The sequence below is a fragment of the Rhodnius prolixus genome, unplaced genomic scaffold (assembly GCF_049639745.1).
Source record: "Rhodnius prolixus isolate KJV_2025 unplaced genomic scaffold, Rpr scaffold_16, whole genome shotgun sequence".
Taxonomy (NCBI): domain Eukaryota; kingdom Metazoa; phylum Arthropoda; class Insecta; order Hemiptera; family Reduviidae; genus Rhodnius; species Rhodnius prolixus.
In genome coordinates, this window is record NW_027411616.1 from 1,916,043 (window position 1) to 1,931,724 (window position 15,682).

Here is a 15,682-nt window from a genome sequence, read left to right on the forward strand (position 1 = left end):
CAATTTTGGCTTTGTTATTGAGCTTTAATTGCCTTAAAGCCTTAAAATATTCTAGCAACCACCTTAAGTGAATTGTGCTTTTATCAGATAAAAGTTTTTTTTATTAATGAATGATTATTATTACGAATTACGCTCAAGTTTATTTCTGACAGAAACGCAAGTGTCAAAAGATGGATGAAGTTGCGTACAACTGTCCAGTTGTCGAATGCTATTGGTAACATGAAGAGCAAGCCGCCTATTAAGAGGGAAGACTCCTTCCTGAAAAGGTTTTCAACTAGGCAGATGCCAGAAGTTCAGGTAATATTATAAATTAATGTAATACACATTTGTAATGGTGAGTGTCATGACCGAGGCTCTTGCCGAAACTGTCAAAGTGTCTTTCTTCCTCCGCTAGTCTCCGCATATTAGCTTAAAGGCCCTAGAATAACGTTATCTTCGGCGCTAATGACCATCGCAGTCGATGTGCCACGGTAGGGGTAACGTTATTTTGATTCAATATCAGCTTCACTTTGGTAGTACTCCCTAAGTGATGTGAAAACTTCTACTCAAAATGAATGCTGACAGTCTGTGGCGTATCGTGATTATTTTATCTGTACAGACTGTAACATTAATTTTATACCATTAAAATCTGGTGACACTTTTTACCAGATTCAGGAAATACTCGCATTTGAGGTGACTTTAATTGTATACCAGCAAAACTTCTCAATGAACTTCGAATTTCAGACTTCTCTATATCATGGCAATAAAAAACGATGTTCTCTGACTAGCTGGTAGGTCTGTGGGTTTCGGGAAAAAGGAAAAATAAGGAATATTTTCCTCAGATAGAGTTAAAGATGGGTATAAGGAAAACAATGGCCTTCCTGGAAAGATGGCGGAACATTCCAGTTGTTAACATATTAGGCTATGTCCAGAAACTTTGATCAAGATAGGTGCTCGATGAGGGATTTTACCTCGAAAAACGGGTGATTTAGAGGAATAGAAATAGTAACCAAAGGTTTAAAGTACTTAAGTCATGAGGTTAAGATGTGAACGTTTGTTCAAGATAATTGAAAAATAGGTTAGCTATGTTTTTTACCGTTATTGGCCAGTAGTCATTAGGGGCACTGGTAGGCGAGATACAAGTGCGGTATTGTTTTTTTTAGTGGTAAATCAAAGGGAGTTGAATTGTAGTGGGATAGGGTTTCTATGTGTTTCCGGAATTGTGTAGATCGTAACTGAGAGAAATAATAATAATAGTAATAATAATAGCCATTTATTAAACATTGTACATATAATTAACAAAAACTTAGTTTTAAAAGTTAAGTACAAATTGTACAGGTTGTTAAACGACAAATGTACACAAATCAGCTGGTACCCAACATTTCATTATACATTCGTACTTCTAGTATTACATTTTTTAGGATGTATGAGGTGTCACAGACCCTTGAGCTGGCCTTTTATCGCCCATAAATATTTTTCTGCTAGAATAATAAAAGATGTATCTCGTCATCACAGTTAGTATTAAAAACGCACTTCATTTTAACTCTATTCCAAATTATTCTTGTGATTTATCTTTATTCTGAATAATCATCACATTCACTCGAATATTAAACAAGAAAAAGGGAAAGTTGGAGTTAGTTTTGTATTGTTATAATTTGAATCACGGAGTTAAAACGAAATTTCCGTCTTGAATTCGTCTTACAGTAGAATATGAGAGCAAAAATTACACGCAGTTATTAACAAATAAATAATACTTATGATTTCAAATTTTAGTTTAATGTAGTCCCTTTAATTGAGAACTTGTTGTAAAGAAGTTTTATAACCAAATAGAAATATCTTTATCTATTTTATATTACGTATATACTACTATAACATTGTGAGAACATAGATTAAGAATGTTTATTACCAGTAATAACAATACCACCTATTACAATCAATCAAAGTTAAATGGATGCTACACATTACTGAACAAATATTTTATGGCCAGTATAAGGGTCTGTGACATCTAATGTATCCTACTTTTTTTCCCTTGGAGCACTATATAAATAGCAATAGAAATCATGGATAATATTGAGTATCTCATCTTGATCAGTTTTAACAACCCCATTCTCATCTTTCATCGATGTGATAGCTTTTTTGCCCCATTTTCTGGGATTTCATACATTTCTTTCGGCTGCTTCCCCTTTGAATAACTTCCTCCATTTCTTCTAAATACTTTTTTAGAGAACTCATCATAGTCTTTGATCCTTCAACAAATTCCACATTTTCTTTTTTCTATCTCTTCAACCTTCTTTTTTGCATCAGTTTTTTAATTTCTTTTGGAAATTTGGAGATTCTACTCTTATTCGGAGTATTCTTAAGTATATCTTGAGTACAGTCTGATATGGCCTTTATACTATTCTGCTTTCTAGAATATCAACGTCTGCCATAGCTTCAGTTTCCTTATTTAGGCGTCAAGGTCATTTATTTTCGCAGTCATTCATTTCAAACTGATTTTTACTCACTTCTTGTTATGTTTGGAGAACATATTAAAATAATGGCATTTGCGGATGGTTTTTTAGGAGCTTCAAGTACTATCAAAATATGAAAAAAAATATAACGTTCCATCTGAAAAAAAAAGTTGAATGCTGTATCTAGGGATGTTGAGGTTTAAAAAAATGGGTCAATCACTGAAAATAAACTAGGCTAAAAATGATTAAATACGTGTTTTCTATTTTTTCGAAATTTCCCACCGTTTAAAAAAAAGTGGGTGGAGCATATAACTCTGCCACCCTGTATAGACAGACTCCTCTTCATTATTATATTTCGTATTCTTATCGATATTTTTCTATAATCGCTATAATTCATCAGTTTCCATTTTCGTTTCCATTTCATTTTGATTTCTTTCGGTTTTTGGTGAGATAGGGTCGCCAATCAGTCTTTTTCTTTTCCATTTTTAATTTTTGATGACAAGAATTCATTTTAGACTTTCCGTCTTCTGTACGAACATGGTTCCTCTTGTTTAGTTTCGCATTTTAGAAGCTCGGTGATTGGCAAAACGTCCATTAACAATCCATGTTTCTTTATTATATTTGAGTGTCCAGATTTTCTAAGCTTTATAGGGGTTTAATCGCCACCGATTCCTTTTTACTAAAATCTACAGTAATAACGATACTAGATCCCTTCACATTTTTTGAGTTTTCTAGTGGTTTTCTTTTGTCAGTATTAGAAACACAAGACACCAATATGGAGGTAATTTGTCCTTGGCTCTTCCAAACCTTCTCACATAGTTCGATCTAGACTTTCTACTTACAGTTCTACTACTAGAACAGTTTCTACTTACTACCATACTGCATCTAAAACGGCATTTTCTAAACATTTTCGTTTTTATCTTCTTTTAAAGCTGTTCAAATTGTTTATTCTGTTCCCTTGGTATTTCAGCTATATTTAGATTAGATATTTCTGTACGAATAGCTGCTATAATATTTCCTTAAATTTCCTTTTTCATATTTCCAAACAGATTTATCAGTTCAGTACTTTTAAAATCCCTTACATTAGTACGTTCGTAAATATTATGTATAAAACAGAGAAAGAGGTAGTTCACTACCCTTACAGATGTTTGTATTCCCCACCATGAACCAGACTTGGTTAACTTTCATTTATCACGAACAATACTTCTGCATAGACAAGAGTGGGGATTGTATTCACTTCATGTATGGTTAGACAAATACAAATAGCAAGAGCAGTGTAACCATCTTCACGAGACGTAGAAAATATAATTTGACATCCCCAGTAGTTCTGGGGGGATGCACTCTCCGACTAGAACCGGTGATGAAGACGTTGGGAAGGTATTTGGATGGAAAACTCCTCTGGAGGACTCACATAGAATATCTCACAGCTAAATGTGAAAAGAGTCTGAATATTTTGAGATTTATGAATCATAAAATGTATGGAGCAGATATAAAAATATCGTTGATGATATATCGTCAGCTCATTCGCTCCAGGATTGATTTCGACTGCTTTCTCTATGGGGATTCCGCTCCTACACATCTCCAAAAGATTGACCGCATCCAATACAAAGCCCTTCGTACATGCCTGGGTGCTCTCAACTCTACCCCCATTAACGCGTTACTTACGGAGGCGAAGGAACCTCCTTTGAAAGTAAGAAGGAACCTATTAGCCTCGCGCTATATCGCTGACAGACTGTCCTTGTTGAATCAACCCATCATTCAGAAAATAAGCAGACTCCCTCCCCGAATCCTCACTGAAAGTTATTGGCAAAAAAAAAGAACACCAATTCTTGTAGATCAGATCTGGACTCTGTCGCAATTCACGCTGTCCATACACCGGAGTACCCATCTTCCAACATTTTCTTTTGACCTTGAGTGTACACTGGGAGCTCCAGAATGTGTTATAACTAACTTTTACCAGTAAGATAAAAGCATTCCTGAATCGGCAAATAACGAATGCTTATCGGCAAAACTAAATACCAGGTTCCAAAGTGCATACTTCCTCTACATCGATGGAACTAAATCCCCTGAAGGGGTGGGATGTTCGGTGTATGACCCGCAAACCAACCTTAGTAGATTATATAAGTTTCACCGTCACTCCTTAGTCTTTTCGGCTGAACTAACTGCCATCAATAAATGTGCAAATCTCGTGGCCTCGATAGATGCACAAATAGTAGTCATATTCTCTGACAGCAAGAGTGTGCTCAACAAGTTAAAATGAATAACGCCGACTTCACTGTCCTCGAAACTGTCCACCTTCTGAAGAGAGCGGGTTCTAGCGGAAAGACGGTTCGATTGATGTGGATTAGGGGCCTCTCAGGGATACCTGGCAATGAAATTGCAGACTCCAAGGCAAAGGAGGCAATACACCTAGAGGATCTAAAGCTTGAGAACATGTTACCTTCAGATATAAAGAACCTCTCCAAACGTACCTATCACAGGGAATGGTCCATAGAGTACGAAAAATCAAAATATGCCAAAGGTAAATTTTACACCTCTCTGCAGCTGACAATACCAAAAAAACCGTGGTTCACTGACTTCGCAGAAGGTAGAAAGTTCTTTACTACTCTGATCCGACTGCGCTTTAACCATAACTTCTCGCCCCACCACCTCAGTCGTACAGGAATTTCAGTCCCTCCAATTTGCTGTTGTCCTACTGATACTATAATAGACGCCAACCACCTGATTCTAGAATGCAGTAGTCACTAGGAAGATAGGGACAAACTGTGAAATGCTGTTATAAAAGCGAAATGTCCACTTCCTGTCAATCTGCATACCATCCTTTCAGTAGCAATATTCCAAATATATTTGGCTATTTTCCACTTCATAACAAAGAATAAAATCAAACTTTGAAAATAATAGTAAAAAATCATCGTAACAATAGAACTCATAATTGGCATCATAATATATTAGTTACATCTCTGGCTATTCGATGAAAAATCACCAGATTTTCTCAAAACACTATAATGCACCAGATTATACTTGTAAGTTTTCAAAGCAAACAGATTTGAAAACACTGGTTTTCAAGGACACGATGTGAAGCGCAACTTCCCTGTTCCAGTAGTAATGAGAAATTAAAAAGAAATCGCGGTTACAAATCATTTATAAATATTTTAGTATTAATTTAAAAACTTCCGGAGCAAATAAATCGCTTTGAGCTAGATAATTGATTATTAATACCCCACCTCTAGCCTAGCTAACTTGCCTTCACTCTTCATATACGACTGAACTTCTAATTGCTATTAAACAATCTAACTAACTAGCGCTTGAACAAACATATGATATTCTTTGGATTACGTAAGATATTACATGATGGTCCATGGATTCCGTCCTTCAATGCCAAAACTAAACTCCAGCATTATTCAGCTCAGGCCAATCAGAAAAAAATTATTCCAACAAGATAACGCATAAAAAGCATCTGTCAGACCTAAGAATTTCAATTGAACGCCTGAGCTCCCAGACTGTAGTCCAGGTATAGTTTCTTCTGACTGTCATTTGATTTAATCTAAGCACTTATTTTCTTCAGAAAAATGTTATAATTTCACTAAATTTATAACTGGAGTTGTGGTGTTGAACTACCAAGTACTGGTATCTGTCAGACTACTCTTCTTTATTCTAATGTGTAAATCAACTTTCTGTTTTCATGTGCTCAAGGAAACTTTAGATATCGGAGAAGACAGCGAGGGTGACGGTAGTGCTCTAACGAGCGACAATCCATTGCAGAGTGTGTGCTGCCGTAGAAAACGCAGAAAAGCGCGCAAAAGCACATACACCGTGGTGAATCCAGATGGAAATATCTACTACTACTGGCTCATGTTACTATCCATCTGCGTGCTGTACAACTTGTGGACCATCATTTTGCGTCAGACATTTCCAGAATTAGAGGTGAATATTTATGCGAATCTAGATAGCAGACATGAACTTTACATTTTAAAAACATCCGGTGCAACATTACCTCACATACACAGTCAAATTTCCTTTTAACTTGCATTTTTAATAAATTTATGGTGGTTTTTGTTGGGAATCGAATGGTTTTCACAGTTATATTTAAACTTTTTTAATAACTGTTTCGAAGTTCCCACTCCCTTTTCGACCAGTCTGTTCGACGTGGGCTAATGTATTTCTCCTTTAAATAATTGCTCTTTGCTAATTCGTTGTATTCTTAGGAAATAAATTATTGTAAATGATAAATGATGTAAATAATTGTACGAAGGATTCTGAAGAGAATTCCTCAAGCAGATCTACAGTCAATTTCTCATTCTGGACCTATGGGGAGCGTTTCTAGTTCCTTGGCTGTCAACAACTACTAAATAAGGATGTTTCTAATGATGGGTACCGAACGTAGAGATCTGATGAAAAAGTTGGTCCCAAAAAAATACTTTTCTTAGACCATCGCGTTCTCATCTCATCATACATTTGCTAATTACAGATAACTTTTTTTATTTAACTTTGCAGGAAATGTGGTATGAATACTGGATGCTAGGAGATACCTTCACTGACATAATATTCCTGATCGATGTGATTGTACAGTTTAGAACTGGGTATTTAGAACAAGGACTGATGGTCTATGATTCTTGCAAACTCGCCGATCATTATATTAGATCTAAAGCGTTTATACTTGATATAGGTTCATTAATACCGCTAAATGTACTACAATTAAGCATGGGCATGAAGTTAATTTTAGGATTACCGAAATTTTTAAAAGTAAGTATAAATTATGTTTTTTTTTTCATCATAAATTATGATTTTATTATTAAAGCTGTCCGGTAGAATAAGAGTTGATCGTCAAAAAGTGCTTGAAAAAGCCTAACGTTGAAAACACCCAAATAGGACAATTTTTTCCCCGTATAAAAAAGATAAAATTCTCTAACTTTCTGTTAAATTTAAATTCTAACTAGTTAATTATTGGGCGAATCCTCCTTTATAACTGTATTTTTTTTTTGCAACAACCCAGATGTAACAGATTTCAGGAAAAAAGGAGCAAAAGCGGCATTTTCAACAATTTTTCTTGTATTAATTATTAAAATATGATTTAACTTTTAGAATAGAATAATAGAATAAATATTTATTACAATAAATATACAGTCGAGCCTCTCAATAAAGGACACTGGCGGGGTAAAGCAAAGTGGCTGCTGTTATCCTAAAAGGTTTAATTACGGCAGTTTACAGGAATAGCATTAGCTAGTACTGAATATCTTAAACCTAAACGGTTGTCAACACAAAGGTGTTTGTATGTAACATGAAGAATAGCATGTAGATATATTTAAACATGGCGCCACGATAGCCGAGCGGTTAGAGGCGAGACCTGCAAAGCTAATATGCATTGTGGTACTGGGTTCGATTCTTGTTCTAGGCCTTGAAATTCATTTAATAGTTAATAATAGAAATTTACAGTAAAGTATGTTTGCTAGTCGCCTCCGTCCATGACACCTAATTGGTAGTTGGACGTTAAGCCCCGCCTGAAAAAATAGGCGATTACTTTACTTTTACTTATATTTAAACATTTCTGGAACATTGTGTTGATATCCATTTAAAACCTGGATTATGAATGAAATTTCTGAACCGAATGTAATTCATGTCTTTGTTACGGTTTAACCAATCCATGTCGCTACAGTAGCTTTGTTTCTCCGTTCTAAACGTGGACATAAAACATGCGAGTAAAAAGTGCAAATAAAAAACTTCTAGAAAGTCAAGGAGGTTTCTGCTGTAACAGATCCAAGATAGATCATATTTTCACTCTTATACAAGCCTGCGACAAAATGAGTGAATACAGCAACACCATGTGGATAATGTGTTCTTAAGACCAGTCGTCACCTGAAAATTCGACATCAGAAACCTGGACGCTATAGAAAATAATCAGGTAACTTGCTTATCAGTTTGGGTGGAAAGTACATGTCGTATTTTAGGCCCTTTAAAGGAAAAGGTAGTGTGCTAGCAAAGAAAATAGGATCTGTATGAAGCACTCTAGGGTATTAACTTATCCTATTGTAGTATGTAAGACTGTAGCCACTTAAATGGCTGGGGCACTTCGGATAATGGAGGATGGTAGGACCGCCAAGAAAATATATGTAACTCTCTTGAAGGGGAGAGACCAAGAGGTAGCCTTAAGAATAAATGGAAGCAATGAGGAGCAAGATTTGAACAATCTAAAAGTAAGTGTATCGCACGCCCAAGATGGCTGGCCGTTGAATGAAGAAGAATACGAAAATTGCAGCTTTCTAACAATGGATCTTGAAAGCTCAGGTAGGAAGTTTTTCTTCTTAAATGCCCCTTTATTTTCCAGATTTAAATAAAACAACCCGATAATATGCTATATATTTGCAGGTTTACAGAGTATATCGTTACTACTATATTGTGGAGTCCCGCACTGTTTATCCAAATGTATTACGTGTTGGAAATCTCATACATATATTACTAATATTGGCGCACTGGTATGGCTGTTTCTACTACATGTTGTCGGAGGCCGAAGGCTTTAAAGGTGCATGGGTATACCAGAACAGACCTGGGGAAAATACGTCGCTCAGCAGGAAGTACCTGGGGTCAGTGTACTGGTCAACGCTTACACTCACAACTATTGGAGATCTTCCCTCGCCAGAGACAAATGTCGAGTGAGTTATTGTTATTTAAAAATATTACTGTCAATATTCTCATTCTTTGCTTAGCTCTTCACATCTTCAAAGCGTAATTATAATAATGTTTGTTTTCTTATCAATATCAATTAGTATGTAAAGAAATCTGAGAAAGTACGATGCCAGTTTCAGAGTAGTGTTGGCGAGAGTGACTGAATGTGTCTCCTGGGCAAAAGAGATCCCACCACATTACTAACAACGCCGAGCTGTCCCCCATAATTTCATTCCATCATAAAATTATGGTTAGCAGTAATTCGTCTAATACTGCCGTATAATGAACCGCCCTAAGGCAAAGATATTTTTAACTCTCCATATTTAACACATTTATGTTAAAATTAGAGTAAAAATGCGGAAAATTATAGGTATGATAAATTGTGATATAGATACGTTTCAGCACAAAATTAACTCACATCTTTATTTTTCAATCAAAAATTATTTTAAATGAAAGCAGTAGACAATTTAGTTGAGGCTGCTATGATTTCATCCGTCGTCTTTTTGTTTTGCATTTCTGACCGGTTTGACCTTTGCGTTCAACCGCCGCACCCCAGCTCCTCCAAGAGCCAACTATTACTAGGTCTTCTAACAATTTTCCTATCTTCTGCTCGATTTCCGTGCAGCTTTTTAACTTCTCATCCAATTCATTCTCCCTTGATATTCCAGCCAATCTAGCGATACCCACAAATTCTAAAACCTCCGTGTTGATTTTGAATTTCCCTCTAAATTACCCTGCTGGAGACAAAAAACTTTTGCTATAACCGCCTTTCTTCTCTCAGAGATAGTTTCTTTCGCCCACGATCAGTAACCATGTTTCACTGATCAATTTCAATGAGCTAATTCCGAGAGATACTCATAGATCTTAGAATTATTTTAATAGTAAACATTCACCAATTTCTACTTGCTATTCTATTAATGTCTCATTCTAAATTGCTATCCTGGGTAAACATGGTTCCTAGTTATTTATTAAACGTCTTATGTTTTGAAAAGCTATAGCATTCACCTTCTGTAACTGAGCTCGACCTTTGACATCTCTAGACGAAAACATATGCTGCGTTTTCATATTGCATATAATTTTGTATTTACACTTCTATTTAGCTATACGAATAATGCCTGTATTGCCATTATGGTTAAACAAATTGTTCTTTATATGCCTAGTGCGTTAAATAAAGTTCCATTAGGATTTGTATGTGTTCTACTTTTTACAAGATGAAGTTTATTTAAAAATAATCTGCAGAGAACATTTCCTTTCAAACACCTTCTGCCTTTTTATGCAGCCGAGTACATTGATACAGCGTGTTAGGTAATCAAAACCGTATTCAATCTCGATTGTTTATTTTTCTTGGTTTAATTAAGAAAGATTTTGGGCCTCCCTCGGCTCATTTGGAGACTGCAAGTCCTTACTTTGTCCGTTACTATGTAGTTAGATTTAAAAAAGTATTAATATTTATTTAACATTACTGTCTATGGTTTAAATTGTTACTACGCAGCGAGCCAACTGATGTATTAAAGAATGATTAGAAGATGATTATGTAGAGTCCGAAGTCTCTGTTACTTAAACAGAGCCCACGCTCTGTTTAAACACCATGCCAGCACATATATTTTGTATATTTTTAGATTGAAAATGGGTTGTGGATAAACTCGAAACTTATCTTTCTGAAAGAAAGAACAATAAACAATTCAGACTGTTTATCAACCAGAAAACCCATGCAGAGAAAGGTAGTCACAATAATACCATCTTACAGGTTTATGAGCCATCACAGATAATACTGAATGGCAGTTTACACTTACGGTGATTCTCATAAATACAAAAGTTGTAGATAATGTGTATATCATTATCCGACTAATAATTAAATACTTGACATGGTATACGTAACTGCTTTTCTGAAAACACGGGCTCTTATTTCACATTGCTTGAACTCGCGTGTAGAATATGATTTCCTTTATTATATTTATTTTATTTATCTGTAACACTACTCAAGGAAGGTAGAATTTTGGAGGAATTGCATTAAACTTTTCTCTAAATTGCCTCAAAAACAATATATAACTTTTTTTCCAACAAATGAAAACTTATTACATTACATTTTTGGCATTTGCTCTGTAGCCATGCATCTGGATGTAACCATGAAGAAAACAACGGTAAAACGATAAACGAGCTTTCACAAGGCCTAATAAGTTATCCAATTAATGGCCTTTTAGATTTTGATTCTATGGCCTCTTACAAACTTAATTAGTGAGGTGTAAACTAAAATTAAAACCTCCATATTACCTCTCTATGGAGAATATCTCAATATGCATTCACAATGAAACTGTTTGGATTTGATTTTAGCATTTTTCAATCAACTGAGACTTCTTTTCAACTAAATTAAATGTTTTCATAAGTCAAATAATGATGGAAATATTCTGTTGCACAGATATTCTCGCATTACTTTTCTTTTTTTTCTATGAGAGTTTTATAACTCACTTATTTAGTTTATTAAGAAGATAAAATCAAATTCTAATAAAACCTAAATTTGGTTCACGCAGCTGGGATGACACACTTCTTTTCTGAAGTATATTATCTATAGAACATTGTAGCCAACATTCAGTTAGGATCCCGGGTGAAAAAAAATTGTAAGTTAGAACTTTAAGAATTACACTAAGAGAAAGTCGAGCAGATTTTTAAGTTTTTGTTAATTGAGTGTCTCAGCCCAAGAACACATCACTAATATCACATCACTACAGTGTGAGTAACTCCCATTTTTCGGTATTTCGGTAGGTTCACGTGTGCGTGAACTGTAAGCAATATTTGGATTTAACTGGCAAATGTCTCACTAAACTAGTAACTCACTCATTTATTCGTCTACAAGAAAAGTGCAAGCCCTCGCTCAGAAGATGGGTTTCTTCTCCTTGTCACACTTTCTGCAAAAGTGCATCTTTAAGAGACCCGTAAGAGGTACCCGTATTTTGAGCAATGCCCTGTAGACTATAAAAATAGTAGTCCTTAGTGTCCTTAGTTTCTTTCTCTCCTACTTTGAGACATAGCTATCGAGTGAATGTACTAGAGACATCTTCGAGGGCCACTGTTGCGACACTCCCCTGATGTTACCCTTGGTCAACAGTCATTTGAGGAAACTCGTATTTTCCACGCTATCGAATGGCAGAAGCCCTAGGAGGGGTGTCTCTTTCTAAGCTAAGCAAAAAGTACAATGACTTTTTTGCCAACACCCCTAAAGCCTCGTTTAACCCTTAACCCTTAACATTTGCTAGCTAATGAACTTTGTTCTTGTCTTTGTCCCTGTTGCACTTCTTTACCAGGCCTCAATTTCAGCAACGTAGTCGCTGCAAATCCACTTTAATCCAAATTAAACACCCCTACCTATGCCATACTGATTCAAGCATTAATTGCCGCTTGCTCGGGCCAGTTCTCCAGCCTTTTCATTGCTCGGCATTCCCTGCCCTGGCATACAACTTTTATTAAGAATCCGTTATTATTGAGTCATTACTTCCATTGAAAAGTTTTAATTTTGTAAATGATGATGATTTTTAAAAAGTTAATATAGTAATTCCGAGATGTGTTATTATAGAAATCTGACGGAAGGTCTTCAAAATCTTTCTAGACGAGGGCTCAAATCCCGTCTTCTTCAAATCCACTCTGATTTTGGGTCAGTACTTTTTAATTGCGTAAAACTCCCATTATTCGGTATTTCGGTAGAAAAAAAGTGGTTCACCAGTGTGTAAATAAAAACTAATTAATTAATTAAAAAATAACAAAAATATTTAACTAAATGAATAAAATAAAGAAGAGATTAACTGAGTAGTGTGCATTGGACTGGTTCGCTGGAAATCCGGGTTCGAGTCCAGCCAACTGCCCTTAGATTTTCTCTTCTTTGGAGCTTCTGCAGTTCATTGTCCTCTAGTAATCATTCTATTGTGAAGTTTCTTGGTGCGGATGATCACATACTCGTATGTTGACGTTTTTATGACATTTTGTGTGAAGCACACACTTGTGAGCCAAGCCTCATGTGAACTAGTTATTACTTATTACTTAGTTGTAGTTTCTAGACTGATGGTAGATATCGTTGTGCACGTACGCTTGGTAGAGCTCAGTTTGGGCAAACTGTTCCGTCACAGGCTGTCCTTGAGGCCATAAATTATTCTTGTTTCACACGACTTTCTCTCAGTATAATTCTTGCAATTCTAATTTAAAATATAATTTTCAACTGTTAAAGATATTTTTAAAGAAATCACATATAATGGAATGCGTTGATTTTTCATGTTTTTTTTTGCTCGTAAACTTTGGGATCGACAGCCTGCCCTCATTCTTGGATAAAAATTATATGACTGTGTCGAGTGAACACTAAAGAGGCCTATTTGCATTTTATTTGCTTATTTCGTATATTGCTAGACTGCTTGGCGTTTTTTGCGAACGAGATATTCTGCCCTAATTTAATTAAGTGTACAGGGACTAACACCAATACCAGGTGAAATCCTGCAGCGTCCCTGATGATAGAAAAACTCGTTCAGGAACTCTATAAAAGTTAAAGGAGGAGAAATGACAGCCAGGTCTAATCTCCCTGGTGACCATCCGCCACCGCAAATCTCTCCTCAGATATTCCAAGACTGGCCCCAAATTAAAATGTTGGGACTGTATTAAGGGGTACACACCCCTCCAACCTTTATCATTTCAGCCCCTCTACTTATTTTATTATTTATTGATGTTTGTTCCTTGACTTGGTTTAATAATTTATTGCTTTATAAATTTAATCGGATTATTCGGATTTCCTATTTTATTTTTATGTTTATTTATTTTTTATCATCATTATTTTCCCTTTTTCTATGCAATCCTTGTTTATTAAAAATTGGAACTAAATTGATTTTATTATTTGCTTGTTTATATAATTTTGTTTAGATAATTTACTCTTTTTTTTATTAAATCTTAGTTGACATATTTCCAGTAATAAAAATTCAATTAAGTTTGTGCATTACTCATACACCTTCACGCACTATTTTGCAAAGAACTCTTTTTCACACTCAGGGGGAACCTCAAAACGGAGATTTGCGTAGAAAACTCAAAACCAAAAATTGCAAGATTGCTCTACCTTCTCTGCTCACAGTAGTAAATAGAGTGAGAGAATGCGTAAAACGGTTAATTTTACAAGTGAAATTTGAATTCGAAACAAATTTCTGCCAGAAAAGGAACAAAAATATAATTCATTTTTAAAAAATATTTAATTAAATATTATGAAATAGAATTGTTAATGGCACTATTTCAATAAAGAGAGGTAATCAATTTACTTGATCACTCGGATGTCCTAGGCGCCACGGTAGCCGAGCGATTAAGAGGCGAGACCTGCAAAGCTAATATGCATTCTGGTACTGGGTTCGATTCCCGGTCTTTAGGCCTTGGATTTGTTTAATGGTTAATAAAAGAAATTTACAGTAAAGTATGTTTGCTAGACGCCTCCGTCCACGACACCTAATTGGTAGTTGGAGGTAAAGCCCGCCTGAAGCAAGGTTTTAGAAAAAAACAGGAGAGTGACTTGATCCCTTGCTCATTTTACCTGCTTCTTCTTTGTAAGGCGGGTTCGTAATGGCACTAGTTCACAAAAGAACGTCCGATGGGAATCAGAGAAGTCACAAAGCACACGGTAGAATTTTGAAAAAAAGCATGGCAGTGACTTGACTGTTGCACTTTTCACCCTGAATGGTCTTTCCAGTACTGGTTGTTAATGGAACTATCTCACACTAGAAGGAATGACTTTTATTTGTTATCATCTTGTTCAAACACTGAGCATTTTCACAAAAGCTGTCAGCATTCTTCTCTAAATTTAGCGCAAAGTGGTCGCTGAATTATGACATTAGTGTTTCGTTCAATAATGCCCGTTTTCGTTAGTTCGTTCGCTTGTTTGTTGTTTGCTTTTTGCATCATTACAGATAATGAAATATTAATTTAAATTAAATATTTTTCAGATATGTTTTTACAATTACTGGATATCTTACTGGAGTATTCATTTTAGCCACTATTGTTGGTTAGTAATTTATTTTATCGAGTGCCAATATTTTTGTGAAAATGAAAGCCCTGAAACCTTTCAGTACATTGTTAGCAACTTAAGAAGTGCTCTCACGCTACACTCAACATTGCTTACCATTCAGTTCTAGTGGATCTTAGGATAGCAAACTGAGGAACTTAGTGGAGGTTAATCTAACACTCATGGTCGGAGTTGGTATACATTTTTTTTTTTTAAGCGTTGAGATGGAGTTTAAAACCGTGAAATCCTTAAATCCTTATAGCTACCAGTCGAATTAATCGTTATATTCAATTATACTTATTTTGGTTCTTTCTATAAGAACCATTTTACTCAGAACCCACCTGTTTGAAATCCACAAGGAACTAGGACCATGCCCCGGCCAGCATAGTGGCAATACTGATTCCAGATTCCAGATTCCAGACACCTTGACGTCCCTTTTAATTCCATTTGTGAATTACTGAGCAATACTTCCTTTCTCTTAATAGAAGTTAAAAAGTAAACAGCAGTATAGATTGAAGATTACAAAGAAAATGGTCATAAACCAAACCCATTGTAACCTAATAGATCTATTATGGCTCTC

The 15,682-nt window shown here is 35.5% G+C and overlaps 1 protein-coding gene across 7 annotated transcripts in view; it reads left to right on the top strand.

Annotated features, from left to right (window-relative positions):
* LOC141457510 (uncharacterized) overlaps window positions 1-15,682 on the top strand; it is a 113,466-nt gene that overhangs the window by 36,967 nt on the left and 60,817 nt on the right. For 5 of the 7 annotated variants that reach the window (XM_074134602.1, XM_074134601.1, XM_074134600.1 and 2 more), the window contains 6 exons: window positions 153-297; window positions 6,123-6,353; window positions 6,924-7,172; window positions 8,793-9,076; window positions 12,658-12,735; window positions 15,044-15,102. In XM_074134602.1, coding sequence (XP_073990703.1) covers window positions 153-297; window positions 6,123-6,353; window positions 6,924-7,172; window positions 8,793-9,076; window positions 12,658-12,735; window positions 15,044-15,102 — 1,046 coding nt within the window. Of the gene's footprint in view, window positions 1-152; window positions 298-6,122; window positions 6,354-6,923; window positions 7,173-8,792; window positions 9,077-12,657; window positions 12,736-15,043; window positions 15,103-15,682 lie in introns of those variants that run through there. The other 2 variants (XM_074134607.1, XM_074134603.1) reach the window with 2 other exon arrangements.